Genomic DNA, 23,599 nt, shown 5'->3' on the forward strand with positions numbered 1-23,599 from the left:
CCGAGTACCCAACTCATGCTGAACGACCCTCTAGAACCGTGATGTGAACTGAGTACCTCTATCTGAAATGATGGAAACTGGAATACTATGCAGACGAACAATCTCTCGAATATAAATCTCTGCCAACCGCTCCAAAGAATAGGTAGTACACACAGGAATGAAGTGAGCGGACTTGGTCAACTGATCCACAATCACCCAAATAACATCAAACTTTCTCAAAGTCTGTGGGAGCCCAACTACAAATTCCATGGTGATCCGCTCCCACTTCCACTCCGGAATCTCTATCTGCTGAAGCAACCCACCCGGTATCTGGTGCTCATACTTCACCTACTGACGGTTGAGGCACCGAGCTACCAATCCAACTATATCTTTCTTCATCCGCCTCCACCAATAATGTTGCCTCAAATTCTGATACATCTTCGCGGCACCCGGATGAATGGAATACCGATTATGGGACTCTTCCAGAATCAACTCTCGAAGCCCATATACATTGGATACACAGATCAGACCCTGCATCCTCAATACCCCATCATCACCAGTAGTCACATCTCTGGCATCACCATGCTGAACCTTGTCCTTGAGGATAAACAAATGAGGGTCATCATACTAACGCTCCCTGATATGATCAAATAAGGAAGACCAAAAGACCACGCAAGCTAGAACCCGACTGGGCTCCGAAAGATCCAATCTTACAAACTGGCTGGGTAAGGCCTGAACATCCATCGCCATAGGCCTCCCCGATGCTGGTAAATAAGCCAAACTCCCCAAACTCTCTGCCCGACGACTCAAAGCATCGGCCACCATATTGGACTTACCCGGGTGGTACAAAATAGTGATATCATAGTCCTTCAACAAATCTAACCACCTCTTTTGGCGCAAATTAAGATACTTTTGCTTGAACAGGTGCTACAAGCTCCGATGATTAGTATAGATCTCACAAAGAACACCGTATAAATAATGGCGCCACATCTTCAAGGCGTGAAAAATGGAATCTAACTCAAGGTTGTGGACAGGGTAATTCTTCTCATGTATCTTCAACTGTCTGGACGTGTAGGCAATCACCCTACCATCCTGCATCAACACGGCTCCGAGGCCAATCCTCGAGGCATCACAATAGACTGTATAGGACCCCGAACATGTAGGAAGTATCAAAATTGGTGTTGTAGTCAAAGCTGTCTTGAGCTTCTGAAAGCTTGCCTCACACTCTTCCCGTCCACTGGAACGGAGCACCCTTTTGGGTCAGTCTGGTCATAGGGACTGCAATTGATGAAAACCCCTCAACAAAACGGCAGTAGTAACCCGCCAAGCCTAGAAAACTGCGGATCTCTGTAGCTGAGGATGGTCTGGGCCAACTCTGCACGACCTCTACTTTCTTCGGATCCACCTGAATACCCTCACTCGATACCACATGGCCTAAGAATGCCACGAAATCCAACGAAAACTCACATTTCGAGAACTTAGCATATAACTTCTTCTCTCTCAGAAAGCATAGTCCTTAGGTGCTGCTCATGATCTTCCCGACTCCGGGAATACTCCAGAATATCATCAATAAAGACAATGACGAACGAGTCAAGATACGACCGGAACACATTGTGCATCAAATGCATAAAGACTGTTGGGGCATTGGTCAACCCAAATGACATGACAAAGAACTCGTAATGACCATACCGAGTCCTGAAAGTAGTCTTCGGGATATCTGGCTCCCAATTCTTCAACCGATGGTAACCTGAGCGCAAGTCAATCTTAAAAAACACCTGTGCGCCTTGAAGCTGGTGATACACTGGGCCGAATAAAACCCTTATCAAAAAATTACTATAACTGCTCCTTCAACTCCTTCCATTCAGGAGGAGCCATACGATACAGAGGAATAGAAATGGGTTGAGTTACTGGTAACAAATCAATGCCAAAATTAATATCTTTATTAGGCGGCATGCCCGGAAGATCAACTGGAAACACATTGAGAGAATCCCGTACTATTAGGACTGAATCAACTGAAAGGGTATCAATACTGACATCTCTCACATAAGCTAAATACGCGTCACACCCCTTCTCAACCATACGCTGAGCTTTAAGAAAAGAAATAACTCTACTAGGAGTGTGATCTAAAGTACCCTCCACTCAACATGCGGTACGCCTAGCATAACCAATGTCACGGTTTTGGCGTGATAATCAAGAATAGCATAATGGGGCGACAACCAGTCCATGCCCAAGATAATATCAAAATCTACCATGCTGACCAACAATAAATCAACTTTGGTCTCAAAACCATTAAGAGCAACCAAACATGACCGATAAATGTGGTCCACAACAAGAAAATTTCCTACAGGAGTAGAAACATAAACATGGCAACTCAAGGAATCCCTAGGTACACCCAAATGCGGAGCAAAATAAGAAGACACATAAGAGTAAGTGGAGCCTGGATCGAATAGAATCAATGTATCTCTGTGACAAACCAGTATAATACTTGTGATGATAGAATCGGAGGCAACAGCCTCAGTACGGGCAGGAAGGGCATAATATCTGGCCTAGCCTCCCCCTCTAGGGCGACCTCTACCTCCCCAACTTCCACCTCTAGCTGGCTGAGCAGGTGGGGTAGCAACTAGAGCTGTAACGATAGCGTGAGAACTCTGCGGGGCACGCTGTGGTTGAGAAGTCTGTGGAGGTACAACCCTCCCAAGTCTAGGGCAATCCCTTACCATATGGCGTGTGTAACCACACTCGAAACAAGCTTTGGGAGGATGTGGTGGCTGTGACTAGCTCGGACCAGGTCTACTAAACTGACCTCTGAAAGCACCTCGCGTAGGAGGTGCACTAGATACCGGGGGTGCATAATAAGGCTCCTGAGGCCTATGAGGAGCTGGAATACCACTGGCTGCTAGAAGAGCTAAATGAACAGGTCGACTCATATAACCCCTACCATGACGATCTGCAACTGGGGCATGGACACCAAAATAATGGCCCGACTCTCGGGACCTCTTGGCCTCCCACTCCTATATCTCCCTAGCATGCATGCCCTCAATCCTCCTAGCAATGCTCACCACCTACTTATAAGAAATATACATCTCCAACTCACGAGCCATGCTAGACCTGATGCTAGGAATAAGGCCCTCAATAAATCGTTGAACCCTCTCGCGAATAGTAGAAACCAAGGTTGGTGCATGACTAGCCAAAATAGTGTAACAGACAGCATACTCTGAGACAATTATAGCACCCTGGCACAAATGCTCAAATTCTACACGCTATGCGTCCCTGAGGCTCTGAGGAACATAATCTCTTAGGAACAGATCTGAAAATTGAGTCCAAGTCAGCGAAGCAGCCTCATTTAGACGGTCTAACTCATAGGTGCACCACCACTCATAGGCGGCTTCTCGAAGCTGGAAAGTAGTGAAGGAAACCCCGCTCGATCCTGATATACCCATGGTACAGAGAATGTGGTAACACTTATCTAGAAATCCCAGAGCATCATCCGATGCTAGACCACTGAATACAGGAGGCTTGTACTTCTTGAACCTCTCAAGCCTCAGTTGTTCATTCTCGGAAGCCGCTGCCCTATTCTCGAGCTGATCTCGGACTGCAGGCTGTACAGGAATAATCTCAAGGACCTACTCAACATGCACTTGCTGCTCAGGAGTGCAGGCGGCGGGAGTCTGCGCTCCTCCCCCGACCTGGAACGTAGCTGCAGCAAGGGGAAGCAACCCTGCCTAAGCCAGAGTGGTGTAGATGATCATGAACTGTGCCAGAGTCTCCTGAAGGGCTGGAGTAGTAATGGCAGTAGGCGTATCAGGTGCCTAGGCTCCGGCTGGATCTGCTGGTGGTACTTCAGTGGCAGCTCGCGCAGGTTCTCTGGCTGCACCATTTGCGCATCCTCGACCTCTACCCCGGTCCCGGCCTCTGACGACTGCAGTAGGGGGAGCGGGTGCCTGATCATCTCAGGTAGCGCATGTCTTCACCATCTGTGAGAGAATAGAAGATAGAATTTTAGAAGTGTGATGTCAAAATATCGCACGACAAGGAAATCAAATGAAGTGGAAATTTTCCTAGCAGTTACATAGCCCCTTGTAGATAAGTACAAACGTCTTGTGATTCATGACTACTATGAACCTATATCTCTGATACCAATTTGTCACGACCCCGGTTCACCCTCCGTGAACTATCGTGACGACACCTAGTCCCTACAACTAGGTAAGCCTAATAATGCAGAAGAACAAACCAATTTGCGAAAGAAAATAATTTTAAATAGAAATAGAGTAATAAAATAGCGTTTAAAAGCACCGCTCGGCATACACAACATTAACTCTCAAAAAAATAATACATATTCCCAAAACCCGAAAACCCATGAATCACAAGATAAGGATACTACATTGTTCTCTAACTCCAGAATAGTCTAAAACAAAGTAAATATAGAAGGGCTGTAACTACAAGAGAGAATGGAGAGACTCTCCTCGGTCTGCGGACGAGGCAGATATACCTCGAAGTCTCCGAAGGGTCGCCTCGCCTCAAGGATGGTAAGTCTAAGTTGAAGTACCTGGATCTGCACATGAAAAACATGCGTAGAAAGGGCATGAGTACACCACAGAAGTACTCAGTAAGTGCCAAGCCTAACCTCAGTCGGGTAGTGACGAGGAAGGTCAGGGCCCTACTGAGATTAAATACATATAGAGATGAGAGAATAAGATAAGCAATACAATTGAGAATCTACAGTAAGAATTTAATACAGGATAATAAGGAATACAATAACTGAAACGGAGATAAAGACAATCGCAAGGAAATACGACTCATAACAAGGATGATAACCGGGGATCTCTCAGTATCCTCAATATATATAAGTCGGGGATCTCTTGGTATCCTCAATGTATACAAGGGATCTCTTGGTATCCTCAATATATGCTAGAGATATCTTGGTATCCTGAATATACATGCTAGAGATCTCTTGGTATCCCGCACCTCAATTCAAGTCATAAATATGTACAGGGGATCTCTCGGGATGCCGTCCCGTAGTCCTAAAGTAAAACACACAGCACCAACACAAGAATACTCAATTTAACTCAATTTCGTACCAGGTAAAACAGGAAATTCTAATTTAACATGCTTCACATAATTCAATTAAGAGAATTTAAGCAAATAAACAGTTAAGTCAATTAGACATGCTTTTTCTAAGCTAACAGCAGGTTTAAATTGCAAGTAAAATGAAACAGGAAATAGGAACACAATTGAAATTACTTAAAGAAAATTTGATTTTCAACAATTAGCACAAGTACGCACTCTTCACCTTATGTACAAGACATTTCAATTATCAATAATACCAAATACTAAGGGAAAGGTCCCCCCACACAAGGTTAGGCAAACCATTTACCTCGAACCAACATAAAATCAACCCGAAACCACGTCCTTGCCACGACTACTCGACTCCAAATGGCCCAAATCTATTCAATTCACTTACATAATGTAAATAACACTTCAAGTAACTGATTGTACAATTAAGTTCTAAGCTAATACGCGAAATTAGGTGAAATGACCAAAACGCCCCTTGGGCCCACATCTCAGAATCAGGTAAAATTTACATTTCAAGAATCCTTACACTCTCACGAGTTCATTCATACCAAAAGTACCAAAATCGGACCTCAAAGGGTCATTCAAATCATCACTCAAAGGTCTCTAATTAGTCAAGCCCTAACCCCCAATTTACCACTGATTTTCCTTAATGTTTCATGCTTAAATTGATAAAAATAATTCCAATAACGATTTTAGGAACCAAAGACCTTACTCAAATGAACTCCTCTGAAAATCCCTCTTGAAAAGTGCTCCCCAAGCTTCTTTTCGTTTGAAAAGAGGTGAAAATAACTCAAATTCATGAAGGCAAGTTTTTATATGTTCTACCTAGGTTAACCGCATCTGCGGCCCTGGGACCGCACCTGCGATCCCGCTTCTATGGAGCCAAGGTCGTATCTGCAAATTCTCATTAATTCCATTTTCCGCTCCTGCGATAGACCATCCGCACCTCCGATCTCGTAGGTGTGTTACCCTTCTCGCACCTACGGCTCCTGCTAATCCTCCCCATTTTCGCTTCTGCGATGGAAATGTCGCTTCTGCAGCTCCGCATCTGCGGGACCTAGTCACAGGTGCGGTTAAAGGGTTATGACAGATATCAGTAGCTTTAGCTACTTCAAACCACTTCCAATTCTTCCGTCAACCATCCGAAATCACCCCGAGTCTCCCGAGACCTCAACCAAAAGCACGAACAAGTCTAATACTACTGTCCAAACTTATACCAATCCTTAAAAAACCTAAAATAACATCGAAACGACGAATCAACCACGGATTCAAGCCTAAGAACTCCAAAATTCTAGAAATACGCTTTCGAACAAAAAGACTATCAAGCCTCGTTCCAATGACCTGAAATTTGCACACATATCACATTCAACACTACTGAGCTACTCCAACTTCCAGAATCCCATTCCGACCCTCGGATCAAAATCTCAGTATCACGCTCCTAAACCTGAAATCACCCAAGGAGCTAACGGAACCATTAGAATTCCTTTCCAAGGCCGTCTTCATACTATTCCTATTACAGTCAAATTTCCAAAACTTAAGTTCTCATTTAGGGACTAAGTATCCCAAAACTCTCCGAAACTCAAGACCGAACATCCCGATAAAACAAAATAGCAGAAATAAACATGGAGAAATCAGTTAATAGGGAATTAGGGTGTAAATTCTTAAGACGACCGGCCGGGTCGTCATAGAATTTTTACACATTACGTCTGTTGTGGCAGTATTGCGAGAGTTGTAACAAGACTTATATATCATGAGGTGCAATGGGAGCATCAGATTCATGGGATTTTGACTATTATGCTCATAGAATGTTATTATGGTCCTGTGAATAAAACGGTGCAAGGTGTAAATTTAACAAGGGTATATAGTCATGTTCTGGTACATCGTGTGGTGATTGATACGGTATTCGTATGTTGGAATCAGGCCTGATAGAGAATTCCGGATGTTGGAATTGGGCTCTAAGGCTTATTTGCATAAGTGAAAAAGGATATCTTTAGATTGATCAAGCTAAGGTGCCCAACTGAGTTGTGGTAGCACGGGTGGGTGCTCGAGGTGTTAAGTAGTTATTTCGGACAACTCAGACGCAGTTCTCAGCATGTTCGAGGACGAACCTATGTTTAAGTGGGAGAGAATATAATAACCTGATCGATTGTTTTGAACTCTAGCGTGTCGTTCCGCCTTTTAAGGCCATGAGCAGCTTCACTTCAAGTATTACGACTTATATGCGTGGTCGGAATTGAATTTCAGGAAGTTCGGAGTTGATTTGAAAGAGAATTCTCATTTCGGAAGCTTTAAGTTGAAAGAATTAACTAAGATTGGATTTTTGAGTAAAAGACCTCGGAATCGGGATTCGAAGGTTCTAGTAGATTCGTATGATGATTTCAGACTTGGGTGTAAATCCGGATAGGGTTTTGGAAGACCCGGGAATGTTTCAGCACCTATTGTGGAAGTTAGTATTTTTGGAAGAATTTCATAAGTTTGGGTTGAAGTGAATTTCAGTGTTATCGATGTACGTTTGGGATTCCGAGTCTGGGAATAGCTCTGTATGGTGATTCTGGTATTGGGAGTGAATTCGGAGGTCCATGCGTCATTTTGGTGTCATTTGTCTAAAGATAGAAATTTGAAGATTTTTGAGAAGTTTGACCGGAAGTGGACTTTTTGATATCGGGGTCAGATTTTGATTCCGAAAGTTGAAGTAGGTCCGTAATGTAAAATATGACTTATGCGCAAAATTTTAGGTCAATCAGACGTGACTTGATAGGTTTAAGCAACAAAAGTAGAAGTTTGAAATTTTAAAGTTCATTAACCTTAAATTGGAGTGCGATTCATGATTTCGATATTGTTTGATGTGATTTGAGGCATCGAACGAGTTCGTATCATGTTTTGGGACATGTTGGTATAATTGGTTAAGGTCCCTAGGGCCTCGGGTGAGTTTCGGACGTGCGGGAGGGGTTGAAAACACACCATATTTTCTAGTGTTCTTGGCAGCAGTTGTAGGTCTCGCAAATGCGAGAAATAGTTCGCATTTGCGAGTGAGGCTCGCATTTGCGATGGAGCCTGGCCTGAGGCAGAGTTTGCATTTGCGACCTCAGCAGAGTCCGCATTTGCGACTCATTGGTCGCATTAGCGACCTTGGCATGGGAGGCCCATGTTCGCAATGCGAACCAGGTGTCGCAAATGCGACATTTGAGGCCTGTGCACAACTATTAATTTCGTGACTTAGTCCTTTTAGCTCATTTCCTTTCATCTCTTGGGAGCTTTTGGAGCTTTTGGAAGAGGGATCTCACCTAGAACTTTGAGGTAAGTAATTTCTACACAAACATGTGTTAAATACATAGATTATGGGTAGATTAACATATGAAAATTAGGGAAAATCAAGGGTTTAGATGAAAAACCTAGGGATTTGATAAAAACAAGATTTAACCACGAAATTTGTTATAGAATTTAGTAGAAATCATATATTCTTGATCCTTAGGTTATGGGTAACAACTTTCTTCAAGAATTTCTGGAATCCGGGAACATGTGCCCGGGGGTGATTTTAGGAATCCTTGCATTTAGGGTTGAGAAATTGGTTTAATAATTAAATTATGAACATTTGAGCATGTATTGACTAGTTTTTACCCCATTTGAATAGTTTTGGATCGTGCGACTCCGAATTGGAGGTTTGAGTGCGTTCTTGAGTTGGAATATAGACTTCGGAGCAAGGTGAGTCTCCTTTCTAACCTTGTAAGAGGGAATTGTCCCCATAGGTGAATTAATTGGATATGTGCTCCTATTTGTGGGGGCTACGTACGCACTAGGTGACGAGAGTCCGTGCGTAGCTACTATTATGCATAAGTTCGGGTAGTCTAGGATCCAAAAGCATGCTCTACTTGTAATATTTGGAATCTTGTTGTCGATTTAAACATGCTTAAATCATATCGAATTGGTAAATGAATTTCTAAAGGAATTAAACATCATTTTCTTGAACGTTAAAGAGAATTGCTATTCCTTTGGGTAATTATTTTTTCCTGATGAAGTCTTGTTTGACTGTTTGAATGCGTGCTTCTATGTGTACCTGCGTCGCATGTATGATTCGCGAGCGGGGTGCTTGTTTATTTATATTTTACCGCATCGCATGTATGATTCGCGAGTGGGGTAATAAATGCATCTATGGTTCGCGCCATTCGACCCTCTGACAGTGCACAATTTAAATATTTGTTGGATCGGGCCGTACGACCTCGGCATAATTTGCACATTCTTGTAATGCTTGCTTGAGATTTACAAATTGATATTGCCTCCCCGGTCTGAGATAAATTGATAAATGATGGATTATGAATTTGGAGACTTTTAAATGCAAAGAGGAATTTTTACTTGTTTCTTGACTTACTTGAGCTTACTGCCATTTCTAATAAATTCATTATTATTCACATTATTAATATATTATTAATGGACTACTAGTAAGTGTCGAAGTCGACCTCTCGTCTCTACTTCTTCGAGATTAGACAAGATACTCACTGGGTACACGTTATTTTCGTACTCATACTACAATTGCTGTGTATTTTTGTTGCACAGGTCCATGTGTGGCTTAGTGGCACGGAGACTTAGGTGAGATGCATTTATCGAGACACCCCTCAGCCAGCAAAGTCTCCTCCAGAATATTGTATTGTATTATTTCATTTCTGTCCACTTTGTATTCCGGACAGTTACTGTATTTTTATGTCATTCCCTAGTAAATGATCATGTACTTGTGACACTGGGTTCTGGGATAATTATGGGATATTTGTATTAATTCCAAACATTTTTATTTAATTCGAAACAGTTATCTTTTAATAGTACAATTGAAGGAAAAATCATAGTTTTCAGCATTATTAAAACAAGGCCTAAATTAAGTATTTTTGATTGGCTTGCTTGACAGCGGTGTCCGGCGCCATCACGACCCTTAGTGAATTTTGAGCCGTGACATGGCAAGTGTCACACTCTATACATCGTGTTACCACTTAGCAGAGTCCTATATTTTTAATAAACAGTCACTATCCCCTGATGTGTGTTGCTTTCCTAATAAAAAGAAAGGAGAACACTCCTTCTCCCGAAGTTACGGGGTCATTTTACCGAGCTTCCACTCACAAAACTTTAATTCTTTTTTTTTAAATAAAAGGCATGTCCAAACACAACTTCAACTTCCAAAAATTATTTTTTCCATATAACTTTAATTTTTTTTTTCAAGTTACATCCAAAGCTATATCTAAACGCCAACTTAAAATCAACTTATTTTTTTAAAAAATTACTTTTTTCAAAAACGTTTTTCAAAAAAGTATTTTTTTTGAGAAGCAATTTGTAGATAATTAATTTGAAAAGTACTTTTGAACATCAATTAGTATTTAAAAAGTATTTTCGAATAGAAATTAATATTTGAAAAGTACTTTTGAACAACAATTTGTATTTGGCCAAGATTTAAAAAATGTTTCTAAGTGTATTTTTCTCAAAAGTGTTTTTTAAAAAAGTACTTTTGGGAAGAATATTTTTTTCTGCTTCTCAAAAACTGGTTATGCTTCTACCTAAGAGTATATTTTTCATTCTAAAAGTTTGGCCAAATGCCTTTAACTTTCGAAAAAAATACTTTTGGCAAAAAAAAATAAATAGCTTGGCCAACATGCTAATATTATATAAAATAATTATCCTATAATATAAGTTGTCATGGGACTTTGATAGCTTTTATACTTTTATTTCCTTTCCAGTTAATATTTCTTTTGTATTATTTACAAGCATTACCAGATTACAGATAGTATTACTTGTTAGAAAATATTACTAACTCACATGCATAAGAATATTTTTGTACATAGTGATGTGGGGTGACACTCATTTAGTGTCTCCACCGCTGCCACTTATTCAAAAATAGCCTTAAGAACTGTTTTGAAATAATTATACATTGAGTTATATCGATAAGTGGAGCGCTCACATGCACATGATAAATTATATAAGTTGATGTAGAATTAAGATTTTGACCCCCTTGAATATTATTATCGACATATATCATCATATATTGTTAAGTTTTGATATAGATTATATAAGTTGTTGATGTAGAACTGTGAAAACATTACTATTGATTTTCTCATATTTATCACTTCTATCGTTGTTACAAGATGGCAATGTAACGGTGCTACTGAAAAGGAGGCACACGTGGAAGTTAGTGGTGAGCAGTTATTCAGTTGTGTAACAATCATGTAATAAACAACTGTATTAAGTTAAATAGTTAGTTACCTATATCTTAGTGATGATTAGTGAGGTGAAATAATTGTATAAATACACTGAAAAGTTAATAGAACAGTAGACGATTATCATTTTGCTTCTTCACTCATTTCTTTCCCTTTTTCTCACAAAATCTTCTTGAACTTCAACGGGTGAAGTCGTCTCTGGTCTCTCTACATTTTAGCATGACATCATATCAATTGATTCTGGTCCTACACGCAATTTTTGATTCAATTAGTCAAATCGCTATGTGAAATTTCTTCCTCTTCAAGCTCGTCTGTTGCAGCTATGGCGGCCAAAAATCCACTTACACACATCCACTTTTCATGTATACTGGTGATACTCCTGATTCGGTATTTGTTCCTGTCAAACTCACCGGATCAAAGAATTATGGCATGTCGAATAGATCAATGCGCATCACTCTTCGAGCAAAGAGAAAGCTAGGGTTCGTACTAGGTACTTATAAAAAAGAATCCCTTGATAAGGGGCTGCATGAGCAATGGGAAACATACAATGCAACAGTCCTCTCATGGATTATTGACACAGTTTCTGAAGATCTACTCAATGGAATTGTATATGCTTCAAATTCCTACATTGTGTCGAAGGATATCAAGAAGAGAATTGATAAAGTCAATCGCATGAGAATTTTCCAAGTTCACCATCAAATTGCCAATTCATTCACAAGGTATTAACTCTGTTTTTGTCTATTTTACTAAATTTTAGGACCTTTTGCCACAATACGATGCCATAGTTCTCCCTCCTGGTTGTGATTATGCATGATCTAAGGAGACAGTTGAGCATTTTCATCAAAAGAGGTTATTGCAATTTTATTAGTGAATTGAATGATTCATATGATCAAGTTAGGAGACAAATCTTCTAGAAATCAACTTGTCCTACAATTAATCAAGCATACACTATGATAATTGAAGATGAAAGTCAACATTCATTTGGTTTAAATGCAATTACTACAGATACATACCCTTTAGCTATGCAATTGACTCGTGTATAACCTTACAAGGGAGAAAAGCCATTTGTACAATGTGAGTATTGCAATTTAAGAGGTCATACCAAAGAAAAATACTACAAGCTTGTTGGGTACCCCTCTGATTTTTAGCCAAAGAAGAATTCTAAGCCTGGTAATGGCGGATCTGGAGGTCCAGCAGGCTATGTGGTCCATTTGGGTATGGCAAGCAGCCCCTTAATGCTATCAATAATGTTTTTGTAAATGTTATATGCCATCACCACAACGGATGTAATCTAGGAGCCTAGGACCTGCTGAGATGAAGGCACAATACTTCAGTGAAGAACAATACAAGCAGATTCTTAATTTGCTGAGTAAATGATAAAGGGTGAAAATGCATGTTTTTAGTGTATTTCTGTATTAATTCATGTGTGAGTTGCGGGAGTTCACACTACTTTTGAAGTAAAAATATTCTAATTACGTGTTTCTTATATGAAGGAATGAACTTGCGTAGAAAAGAATCAAATAGGAGCAAAATTAGCAAAAGAAAATCTGAAGACAAAAATCTGGGACAACGAAGCGAGGTTCACTTTGCCAGATCGAGGCCGGAGCAGGAAAAAAATCAGCTTATCCAATCCAAATTAAGAGAAGACAAATTCGCCCCAACTAAATCCTAAACCATACAAATATGATATTTGGCCACTTTTTGAAGGAAGAGAAGACTTTGGGGAGGCAAGATCGCACTTGAAAACAGAGATTCTTGGAAATTGAAAACAGAGTGCGAAAACCGTGAAATTGATCTTGAGTTCCTCTTTTTCCCTTATATTATTGATTTTTATGTATTCTTGGGAATTAATTGAGATTGCTACCATGACTATGCGTGGCTAAACTCGTTCGTTCCGGGGTTATGGTTTTCATGAATGTTGATATTCAAAGATTGATTTGATGATTTAATTTATTATATTAGGTTGTTTATTCATATTCTGAGCCTAATTATTTTACTGCCTATCTAATAGTGAAATAATATATATAAATCTTGAGTTGAACTTGAAAGAGATAATTCTTGATTGCAATATAATTTAATAGAGTGCGATCTTGAACCTAGTTATTGGGGAATTGATCTGCGAATACAGATAGAAATACCTATTTTCCGTGCTTCGCCAATTGTGTAAGAGATTATTAATGCGTTCTTTTTATCGCTAGTTTCATAGAAATATAGGGTTTAGAATAAATTATATAGGCGAGTAGAAGTTGTCAAATTTCTACGAGTATTATTGTCCTCGCAGTTTAATAACCCCGATAGATTGATAAGTCGAGTTGATTGAAGAATTCAACAGGATTGTTATCCAACCATGACCCCGAAATATTATTCTCACTGAATTCAACCCTTCGTGCTAAGTGTGTTAGTTAATTAGTTTTTCTTTTAATCGCAACTCTGGTTCGTAGAATTAATTAAACAAAAATCACCTTAAAACTGTTCTTGACTCGATAAATAGAAATTGCTTCATTTAGTTGATAATTGATCATAAGTCCTCGTGAGAATGATACTCTACTCACTCTTTGTTACATGATTGTCCGCGTACACTTGCATGTGCGATTTAGAGAAATAGTAAATATGCTAGTGGAGGTCAAAGTATTAAGGGGAATCACATTAATGAGCAGATAATGTAACTTGTATCATGTCCAAAGTAATAGATAATGATGAGTGGATTGTGGATTCTGGAGCTACTCATCATGTAGCTTTTAAGAAGAACATGTTAAAATGTACCACTGTAAAAAAAAAAACTCCTGGTAATAAGAGAGTTCATTTACCCACAGGGGATAAGGCAGATATCACACATACTAGCCATGTGTCTTTGTTTGGTACTACAACTGCGAACAATATATTGGTTGTTCCTAATTTCAAGTTTAACTTGCTATCAATATCTAAGCTGACCATGGAAATGTCTTGCTCAGTCAACTTTTTCCCTAACTTCCGTGTTTTTTAGGAGCTTTGGAGTGGCAGGGTGAAAGGAATTGATATGCATAGATGAGACAGTACATATACAAGGATGCACACACTAATACACATAGCACACACCATCCAATAATAGCAGTAACTCATGGACAATGCATACTCTATGGCATCAAAGACTTGGAAATTCTTCCATACCAGTCATTTGAAGTCTATGAAGTTGTTGCATAATCAGTTAGTATACAATTGAATAGGTGCCCAGTTTTTCCCTTAGCAAAATAAGCTAGATTGTTATTTCCTAGTAGTGATTCTAGAGTTGGTTCACCTTTCCACCTTGTATATATGGATCTTTGGGGCCATTGTAAAACTCCAACTTTTGATCACAAGTATTACTTTTAAATTATTGTGGTTGATCACAGTAGATATACATGAATTTACTTATTACAACTTAAATCGTAAGCTACTGCAACTATTAAATCACTCATGTCTATGGTGCAAACACAATTTGGTGTCATGGTTAAGGTTCTTAGAACTGATAATGGCACTGAGTTCTTTAAATCACAGTGCAATGATCTTCTTCAAGGTGTAGGCATACTTCATCAAAGCAGACGTCACCATACCCCTAAGCAAAATGGGGTAGTTGAGGGGAAACACATACATATCTTAAGAGACATTGAGTTTCCTTTTGCCATTTCTTCCTCAAAGAAACAGGCTGCATCCAGTGATCACATACTATTCCATAATATGCTACAAGATCCACCACCTAGAGCTACCACCACTAATAACTCAACTTCAACTTCTTAGAGCTACCACCACTAATAACTCAACTTCAACTTCTTGGCCTGATGGTGACTCTGAGGGATTATTTGGTTCTGCTGCTCAATAGTTTGACCTGCCTCATTTGACACATGATCATTCTCCTTCCTTGTAGCATGAAGGGGAGATGACTTGACTGAGAAGCCAAATTCACTATCAAATTCCTCATATGAGGAGCACAGTCCATCAGATGGAGAGCAAGATACAGAAGTTAATGCTCCAATTACCGAGAGATCATCAAGTGATTCCAAACAACCTGTTTGGATGAAAGATTACATAAGTACCAGACAAGGAAATAGAAAGTATCTCATTTCTAACCATTTGTCCTATGATGGAACCAAACCAACCTATGAAGCTTACCGTGCCAAGTTCTCTACACTGGTAGATCCCTAATGCTTTAAATAAGCAACTAAGGATGCGAGATGGATAGAAGCAATGAAGCAGGAGATAAAAGCATTAGAAGAAAATGGCACATGGGAAGTGATAGACCTTCCAAAAGGAAAGAATGCAGTGGGATAAAAATGGGTCCACAAGATAAAGTATCAATCTAATGGAGAAGTTGCAAGCTTCAAGACCAGACTTTAAAAAAAGGCTATAGTCAGAAGGACGTCCTTGACTATCATGATAATTTTCACCTGCTATCAAGATGGTGACTATGTGGTCTGTCATAGGTCTTGAAATGTCTAGAGGTTAGACCCTATGACAATTGGATATATACAATGCTTTCATGAAGGTGATTTATGTGATTATGTTTACGTGGAGATACCTGAAGGTATCAGAAGACATGGGAAGTTAAGGGAGTGCAAATTGCTTAAGTCTCTATATGGACTAAAGCAAGCATCTAGGCAGTGGATCGTCAAACTGACTTATACATTAATAGGTGTAGGGTTTACTCAAAGCAGTCATGGTTATTCCCTATTTATACAAAACAGATCAAAAGACACAGTGATTGTTCTAGTTTTCCGAGTCACCTATCTAATATGTGAGTGAGCCCATCCTACGGATCCTCTTTGTTCAATGGGGGAGGGGTCATACCTTCCCCACCCACTTTGATGACTTACTCATCACAGGTAATGAGCTTATTAGTGAGGGAAAGAAAGTACTGCATCAAAAATTCAAAATGAAGGACCTTGGTGAATTGAGATATTTTCTTGGTATACATGTGTTGAGGTCCAAGTCTAGAGTAATCTTAATCAGAGAAAGCATGCACTTGAGTTAATATCTGATATGAGATTGACTGGAGCAAAGCTAGTTAAGACACCTTTGTAGTCCAATTCAAGGTTGACAACTTTAGAGTATGACAGAACAATTGGAATCATATGGGATGAGGTTTTACATGACATTAGCTCATACCAAAGATTGGTTGGAAGGCTAATGTATGTCACTATCGCTAGACCTAATGTCAATTATGTAGTCCAGACCCTGAGCCAATTCATGAAGATGCCTAAGAAGTCACATTAGAAAGCTGCACAAGGATAGTTAAGTACTTGAAAAATTCACCAGGACAAGCAATTTGGTTAAAGGCTGGAGTCACACAAGAATAGATATGTTGGTGCGACTCAGATTGGAAACCATGCCCAAATACAAGGAGGTCAGTAAAAAGGTAAAGAGTCACGTTTGGGGAATCATTGATCTCTTGGAGTTGATATAAGTAGTCTAGTGACTATGTTCAGCGATACCAAGGTTGCTATACAGATTGCAACTGATTTCATTTTTCACGAGAGGACAACACATATAGAAATAGACTGCCAATTCATCGGAGACAAAATTAAGGCAGCGATAGTAAAAACTTCATATGTACACACCAAGGAGAAGCTGTAAGATCTTCAAACAAAAGGTATGGGGCAAGTTCAACATGTTTAGCAAGTTGGGGGCTCTCAATATTTTGAACCCTCCAACTTGAGGGGTAATGTGAACAATAATGTGATAAGTGTGAATTTTAACTACTTATTAGTACCTTCGTTCTTTAGTTTTAGTTTGCAGTTGTTGATTTTTATTCCTAAAACTAATAAAATTGTGTAAATTACAAGCATGTTGGAGAATTGGAGCTTAACAAAGAAATCTAAATAAAAAAAGAGTATTCCGGCTCAAAAAGGCAAGAAGGGGAAAACAAGGCACAAGTGCGGTCTACAGATGTGGCCATAAAATAAAGTGTGGTCCGCAGAAATCAATATGCGGCCACAGAAAGACACAAGAAGCCTCAGAGGAGTTTCAAGAAGCGCGATGTGCACATCAAATTGTGCAGGTGCAATAGCTGGTCGCACTGACAATATTTGAAAATTTCTGAGAAGGTGCAAAAAGAACAAGTGAGAAGCCTCGTCAAAATGCGGTCCACAGACAAAAAGTGTGGATGCAGAAGCTGAAGTGCAACCGTAGATGGAATTGTGCGGCTGCAAATTCCTTCCAGTCTGAGAAAGAAAAAAGTGCGGACAACACATGGAATTGTGCGGCCGCAGAACTTCTTAAAGGGAAATTTTGTCGCAGATTTATGGGCACTATAAATAGACGAAAAATACTTTTGTAGGGAAAGTTTTGTATTGTAAACAATTGTAGTGGTTGTATTTACTCTTTTGGGAAAGTATTGACAATTATTAGAGAAAAGTCATTAGTTTTATCATCTAATTATAGTCTATGAATTTAATTTCTTCTTCTACATTATTTTCTCTACTTTCTAGGATGAGTAACAAGATTTTATCTAGGGTTGTAACCCAACCCTAGTGTGTAAATATTAGGGGTTATTAATTTTAATTCTTTTTTATGATTGAGTGTTTATTATTTAGCCTCGTCTATGTATTATTTCTAGAATTAATAATTGCAATATATTTATTTATGCCCATTTGATTTAGTTCTTACTTGAGAAAGAGGGACTTAGTCTAGAAATATTTGGCTAACAAAAAATTGAACTAGTTAAGGTTTTTGCTAGTTTGATTACATGGTTGAACTAGAGATAGGGAAAAACTGACTTGGGCTCATATCAATTATTTGAATTGCTACCCAATCGGACTTGAGAAAGACAATTTGGACATAACCACTCTATAACCGAGAGGTATTGAGTGGGTACTTGAGAATTGATAGTTATAATATACCCCAATTCACAAAATAAGCATTAACGTAATTTACCCATTAGGTTTGAACCTAGATGAAGGTTACATCCCTAGGCTTTTTCCCAATTGATTAAAAACATCAAAAATAATTATTCTCATTTTAGTTACTTGCAATTAGTTTAAATTTCTTAGTGTTACTTGGAAAACAATCACTCTTTATTTGAAAGCTCAATTTAGTTGTTTTATTTACATATCTTAAAGTATCTAACTTAACACCCTTCATAAACTCCCTAAGAAATCCGACCCCAACTCTTGTTGGGCATTATAATTGCAACGATCGTTTTCACACACTATTGAGTGCGGATTGGACGTGGATCAATTTTTGGTTCCGTTAACGGAGAGTTTTTATGGTGTTAACTATATATTTGAGTGTGTTCATGTAATTTCTTCTTTCCCTTCTGTGTTACTAATTTGTTGAAGAAATCGTAAGTATAAATGGCAAACAATGATCTTGGAAATTTACCATTGGGAGAGGTGGACGACTACGAGGAACAACTAGATGACATACCTCAAGTGCCACAACCAAATTGTCGAGGTTGAGGTCAACAAAACAACGAGCCCCCACCTCCCCACCTCCACCACCACAACTAGAAGCAGCACAACACCAGATTTTTCTTATGCAAGTGCAATAGTTCCCCCTCGCATTAGAGCGAATAACTTTCAAATTACTAATGTGATGCTCACTTTGTTAGAGCAATGAGGTTTTTTCACCGGTGCGCCGAATCAACATGCTTATAGGCATTTGAAGGGCTTTGTGGATACATGTTGAGTAAGGAAGCAAACAAATGTCTTGGAAGATACTTTGAGGCTAAGGTTTTTTCTCTTCTCTCTATAGGGTAAAGCTTTAGATTGGTTGGAATGCTTGCCTAGTAATTCTATCCATACTTTGGATGAATTGGCGGCAAGATTTATTGCTAATTTTTTTCTCTCCCAGGTACATGGCTACTCTTAGGGATGAAATATTGGCTTTCAAGCAAGAGCTCAATGAACCTTTGCATGAAATTTGGTAGTAGTATTGGATAATGGCAAAGGAGTGCCCTAATAATGATATGACCAACAAAATGATCCAACAAACTTTCTACCATGGTATCAACACTACCAACCAATGTGTGGTCAGAGGTAACTTTATGACAACACCTTATGCGGAGGCATGTGAGATTCTTGATGAGATGGCGGAAACGTCTTCGTCTTGGCAATCCCGAGCAAATGTCTCTCAAGGTGAACCTAAAATGATTCATCTTCATAAAGAGTTGCAAGACCATGGGCAAGCAATTTTTGAATTGACAACAACTATGACTCACCTTGCCAAGGCCCAACTTAATCAAGTTCAAGCACCTAAGCAAGTTCATGCTATGGAAGGGGTATATATGTTAGTCAACAAGAAGAGGACCAAGAGTCCATAATTTTAAACCCGAGTGGAGAGTTATGCACAAGAAGAGGGTAGTTTCAATCAAGATGATTATTATCATGAACAAGAGGAAGAGGTACAATATATGAACAATTGACAAGGGCAAAAGAATAATTTCCAAGGCTCCAATCAACAACAATGGCGACCATAAAATAACCAAGGCAATTGAGGTTTTAACAATAAAGGGAATTGGCACAACAACCAAGGAAATTGAGGAGGCAACAACTAAGGTCGTTGGGGAAAATAACAACAATCAAGGAAATCAGGGGCCGGGTATTCAAAATGTACCAACAACTTAGCAACTCACCTTCCTATCCTTCCCATGGTTCGAGTTCTTTAAACAATAAGATGGGTTGTATTGAGAACATGTTCAAGAAAATAATGGAGAAGAATGAAGATTTGGATGCCCAACTTGCCTCACATACCACATCAATCCGTAATCTTGAATTTCAAATGGGCCAAATCTCTCAAGCTCTTAATACTCATCCTAAGTTGCACTACCAAGTAATACGGTAGTAAATCCAAAGGGTGGTTACGGGGCATGCTATTGCGCTTATCATAAGAAGTGAAAGAGGTGGGAATGCACCCACCTTAAATGAAAGGCGACTTATAGATGATGACCAAGTGATACAAGAGGAGGAAATCCCAAATAATGATGTTCAAGCAAGTGATGAGGTTCAGATTGACATTGGTGATAGTGTGGAAGAGACTCAAGAGGAGGCTAACCCATCTAGGGAGAAAATTATTGACATATCGAAGCCGGTAGTGCAAAAAGCCAAGTCACCATTGCCTAATCCTCCACCTCCCTATCCTCAAAGACTTGCCAAGAAAAATGGTGAGAATCAGTTCAAGAAGTTCATTCAAATGATGAAAATTCTCTCTATTAATATTTCATTAATAGAAGCTTTGGAACAAATGGCTGGTTAGGTCGATGAATTTTGAAACTATCAATGTCACTTATCAAGTGAGTGAAATTGTCCATTCCATGTCTTATAAGTTGGAGGATCTCGGTGCTTTCACGATTCCTTGTACAATTGAGAGTGCCAATTTTGCTAAAACTCTTTCTAATCTTGTGGTGAGTATCACTTTGTTGCCCTATTAGGTGTTTAAAATTTTGGGAATTGGACAACCAAGACCTGCATCTCTGAGGTTGCAAATGGCCTATCGTACCATAAAAAGGCCATTGGGAGTGATTGAAGATGTTTTGATCCGGGTTGATAAGTTTATTCTTCTGGCGGACATAGTTATTCTAGATTATGAAGTTGGTTATGAAGTGCCTATTATTCTTGGGAGACCTTTCCTTAGGTGAGGACCTTTGTGATGTGGAATTCGGAGAACATACTTTTCAGGTTGGTAATGAAAAAGTTGTATTCCATGTGTGCAAGTCTATGCAGAAACCAACTAGCAATGAGGTGTGTTCTTTTGTTAATTTAGTAACCGATGTTATTGTTGATGATACAAGTGCTACAATCCACGTTGGTGATATGATGGAAGCTGTTTTGCTCAACTTTGATGATGATGAGATGGATGGTTTCATGGAATGTGTGAACTCTTTTCAAGGAATGAGGTCGTACAACTATGCACCCCGGAAATTGTCTTTGGATCTTGAGAATAGGAAGACACTTCATACAAAGCCTTCTATTGAAAAGCCACCTTCATTGGAGTTAAAGCCATTTGCTCTACATCTATGGTATGAATTTATTTGCCCTTGTTCTACTTTACTAATTATTCTTTCCTCTTGTTTGACTAATGTGCAGGTTAATTCCATATTAGCGATTTTGCAAAAGAGGAAGAAGGCTCTTGGGTGGACATTGTCGGATATTCGGGTTATAGGACCGCATTTTTCATGCATAAGATCAAGTTGGAGGATGGTGCTAAACCATCCATTGAACATCAAAGAAGACTCAATAAAGCTATGCAAGAAGTCGTTGAAGAAGGAGATTATCAAGTTGATGGATGCTGGGGTTGTCTACCCAATCTCCAATAGTTCATAGACCTCTCCGGTTCAATGTGTCCTAAAGATGGGGGAATGATGGTTGTTACCAATGAGAAGAATAAGTTTATTCGCACAGGAACGATGGCCGGTTGGAGAGTTTGTATGGATTATCGTAAGCTCAACAGAGTCACAAGGAAGGATCACGTTCCACTTCTTTTAATGGACCAAATGCGCGATAGATTGGTTGGCCGTGCTTTCTATTATTTTCTCACTGGGTACTCGAGCTACAACCAAATTCTTATTGCTTCGAAAGATCAAGAGAAAATAACCTTTACATATCCTTACAGTACTTTTGCTTTCAAGAGGATACCTTTTGGTTTGTGCAATGCACCAGCGACTTTTCAACTGTGTATGATGGATATTTTCACGGACATGGTGGAGGACTACCTTGAAGTCTTCATAGATGGCTTCTCGGTGGTTGGGGATTCTTTGGATGATTGTCTTGCAAATTTGAACGAAGTTTTGGCTAGATGTGAAAAGACCAATTTTGTGCTCAACTAGAAGAAATGTCATTTCATGGTCGAGGAAGGCATCGTCCTTGGCCATAGGATCTTCAAGAATGGAATTGAAGTTGACAAGGCGAAGATTGAGGTGACTTCTAAGCTTCCACCACCAACTTCGGTGAAGGGTGTGCAGAGTTTCTTAGGCCATATGGGTTTTTACCGGCTCTTTATCAAAAACTTTTCTAAAGTGGTGAACCCATTGTGCAAGCTCCTTGAGAAAGATGCCAAGTTACATTTCAATGATGATTGTGTAAAGTCTTTTGAACAATTGAAGCTCAAGTTAACAACTACTCCTATTATTACTGCTCCAAATTTGGGCTTGCCATTTGAACTCATGTGTGATGCAAGTGATGTAGCGATTCAGGCTGTTTTGGGATAACGTATCAGGAAGGTTTTTCATCTAGTTTACTATGATATTAAGACCATGAATAGAGCCCAAGTCAATTATACTATTACGGAGAAAGAGCTTCTTGCTATTGCGTTTGCAATTAAGAAGTTCCGCCCATACTTGATACGTGCCAAAGTTATTGTCCACACGACTCACGTGGCACTTCGCTATCTTATGAGCAAAAAGGAATATAAAGCTCGATTGATGAGATGTGTGCTCTTGTTGCACTAATTTGATATTGACATTCACTGCAAGAAAGGTAGTGAAAATCAAGTAGCAGACCACTTGTATCATTTGGAGGAAATGGGAGGCCACATGATGGGCTTGAAATCAATGGCTCTTTCCTCAATGAGCAACTTTTAGCACTATAAATGAAAGAGGTACCGTGGTTTGCGAACTTGGCAAATTTTCTTGTGAGTGATATCATTCCGGATGAGTTCTCTTCAAACCAAAGAAAGAAGATCAAAAGAGATTCTCAAGATTATTATTGGGATGAGACATACATTTTCCAGATTTATAAGGATGGGGTGATTAGAAGGTGTCTATTAGAAGAAGAACAAGGTGATATTCTTGGATCTTGTCATTCTTCGTTTGTCACGACCCGAGTTACCCACCATCGGGACCGTGATGGCGCCTAACATTGAACCCGCTAGGCAAGCCAACGTTACTGATTATTTTATCTTTTTACCTTTATCTTTAACAATTTTCCAGGTTAATGCAAGTAAATAGCGGAAATAGAAATGCGAAAGAATAGAATTTAACATTTTAGCTAATACCAATACGAAATCCATAACAATAATCCACCCAGAACTGGTGTCACAATCTCACGGACTATCTTCGAACACTACAAATAGGATCTGAACAAAGTAAATACGTGTCTCTCTCTGAAATAGATAAGAACAGAAAGAAATAGGATAGAAGGAGACGCCAAGGCCTGCGAAAGCCTGTAGGACTACCTCGGGCCTCCGCTAGACTGAAGGCAGCAACCTCTAACTATGGTCCGTATGCTCCACTACCAGGATCTGTACAAAAGAGTGCAAAGTGTAGTATCAGTACAACCGACCCCATGTACTGAGTAAATGTCGAGCCTAACCTCGGCGAAGTAGTGATGAGTCAAGGACACAACAATATCATAACCGGTGTAGTTTAAACCATATCTAACAAAATAACAATTATAGAAACTAAACAGAGA

General features: G+C 39.3%; 1 protein-coding gene across 1 annotated transcript; it reads left to right on the forward strand.

Moving 5' to 3' along the window:
* The first annotated feature begins 22,032 nt into the window (after window positions 1-22,032).
* LOC138889467 (uncharacterized mitochondrial protein AtMg00860-like) lies at window positions 22,033-22,398 on the forward strand. The gene has a single exon (XM_070172777.1). It carries the CDS (start codon window positions 22,033-22,035, stop codon window positions 22,396-22,398), a length of 366 nt encoding a protein of 121 aa, XP_070028878.1.
* Window positions 22,399-23,599: the final 1,201 nt, after the last annotated feature.

The sequence above is a fragment of the Nicotiana sylvestris genome, chromosome 4 (assembly GCF_000393655.2).
Source record: "Nicotiana sylvestris chromosome 4, ASM39365v2, whole genome shotgun sequence".
Classification (NCBI taxonomy): domain Eukaryota; kingdom Viridiplantae; phylum Streptophyta; class Magnoliopsida; order Solanales; family Solanaceae; genus Nicotiana; species Nicotiana sylvestris.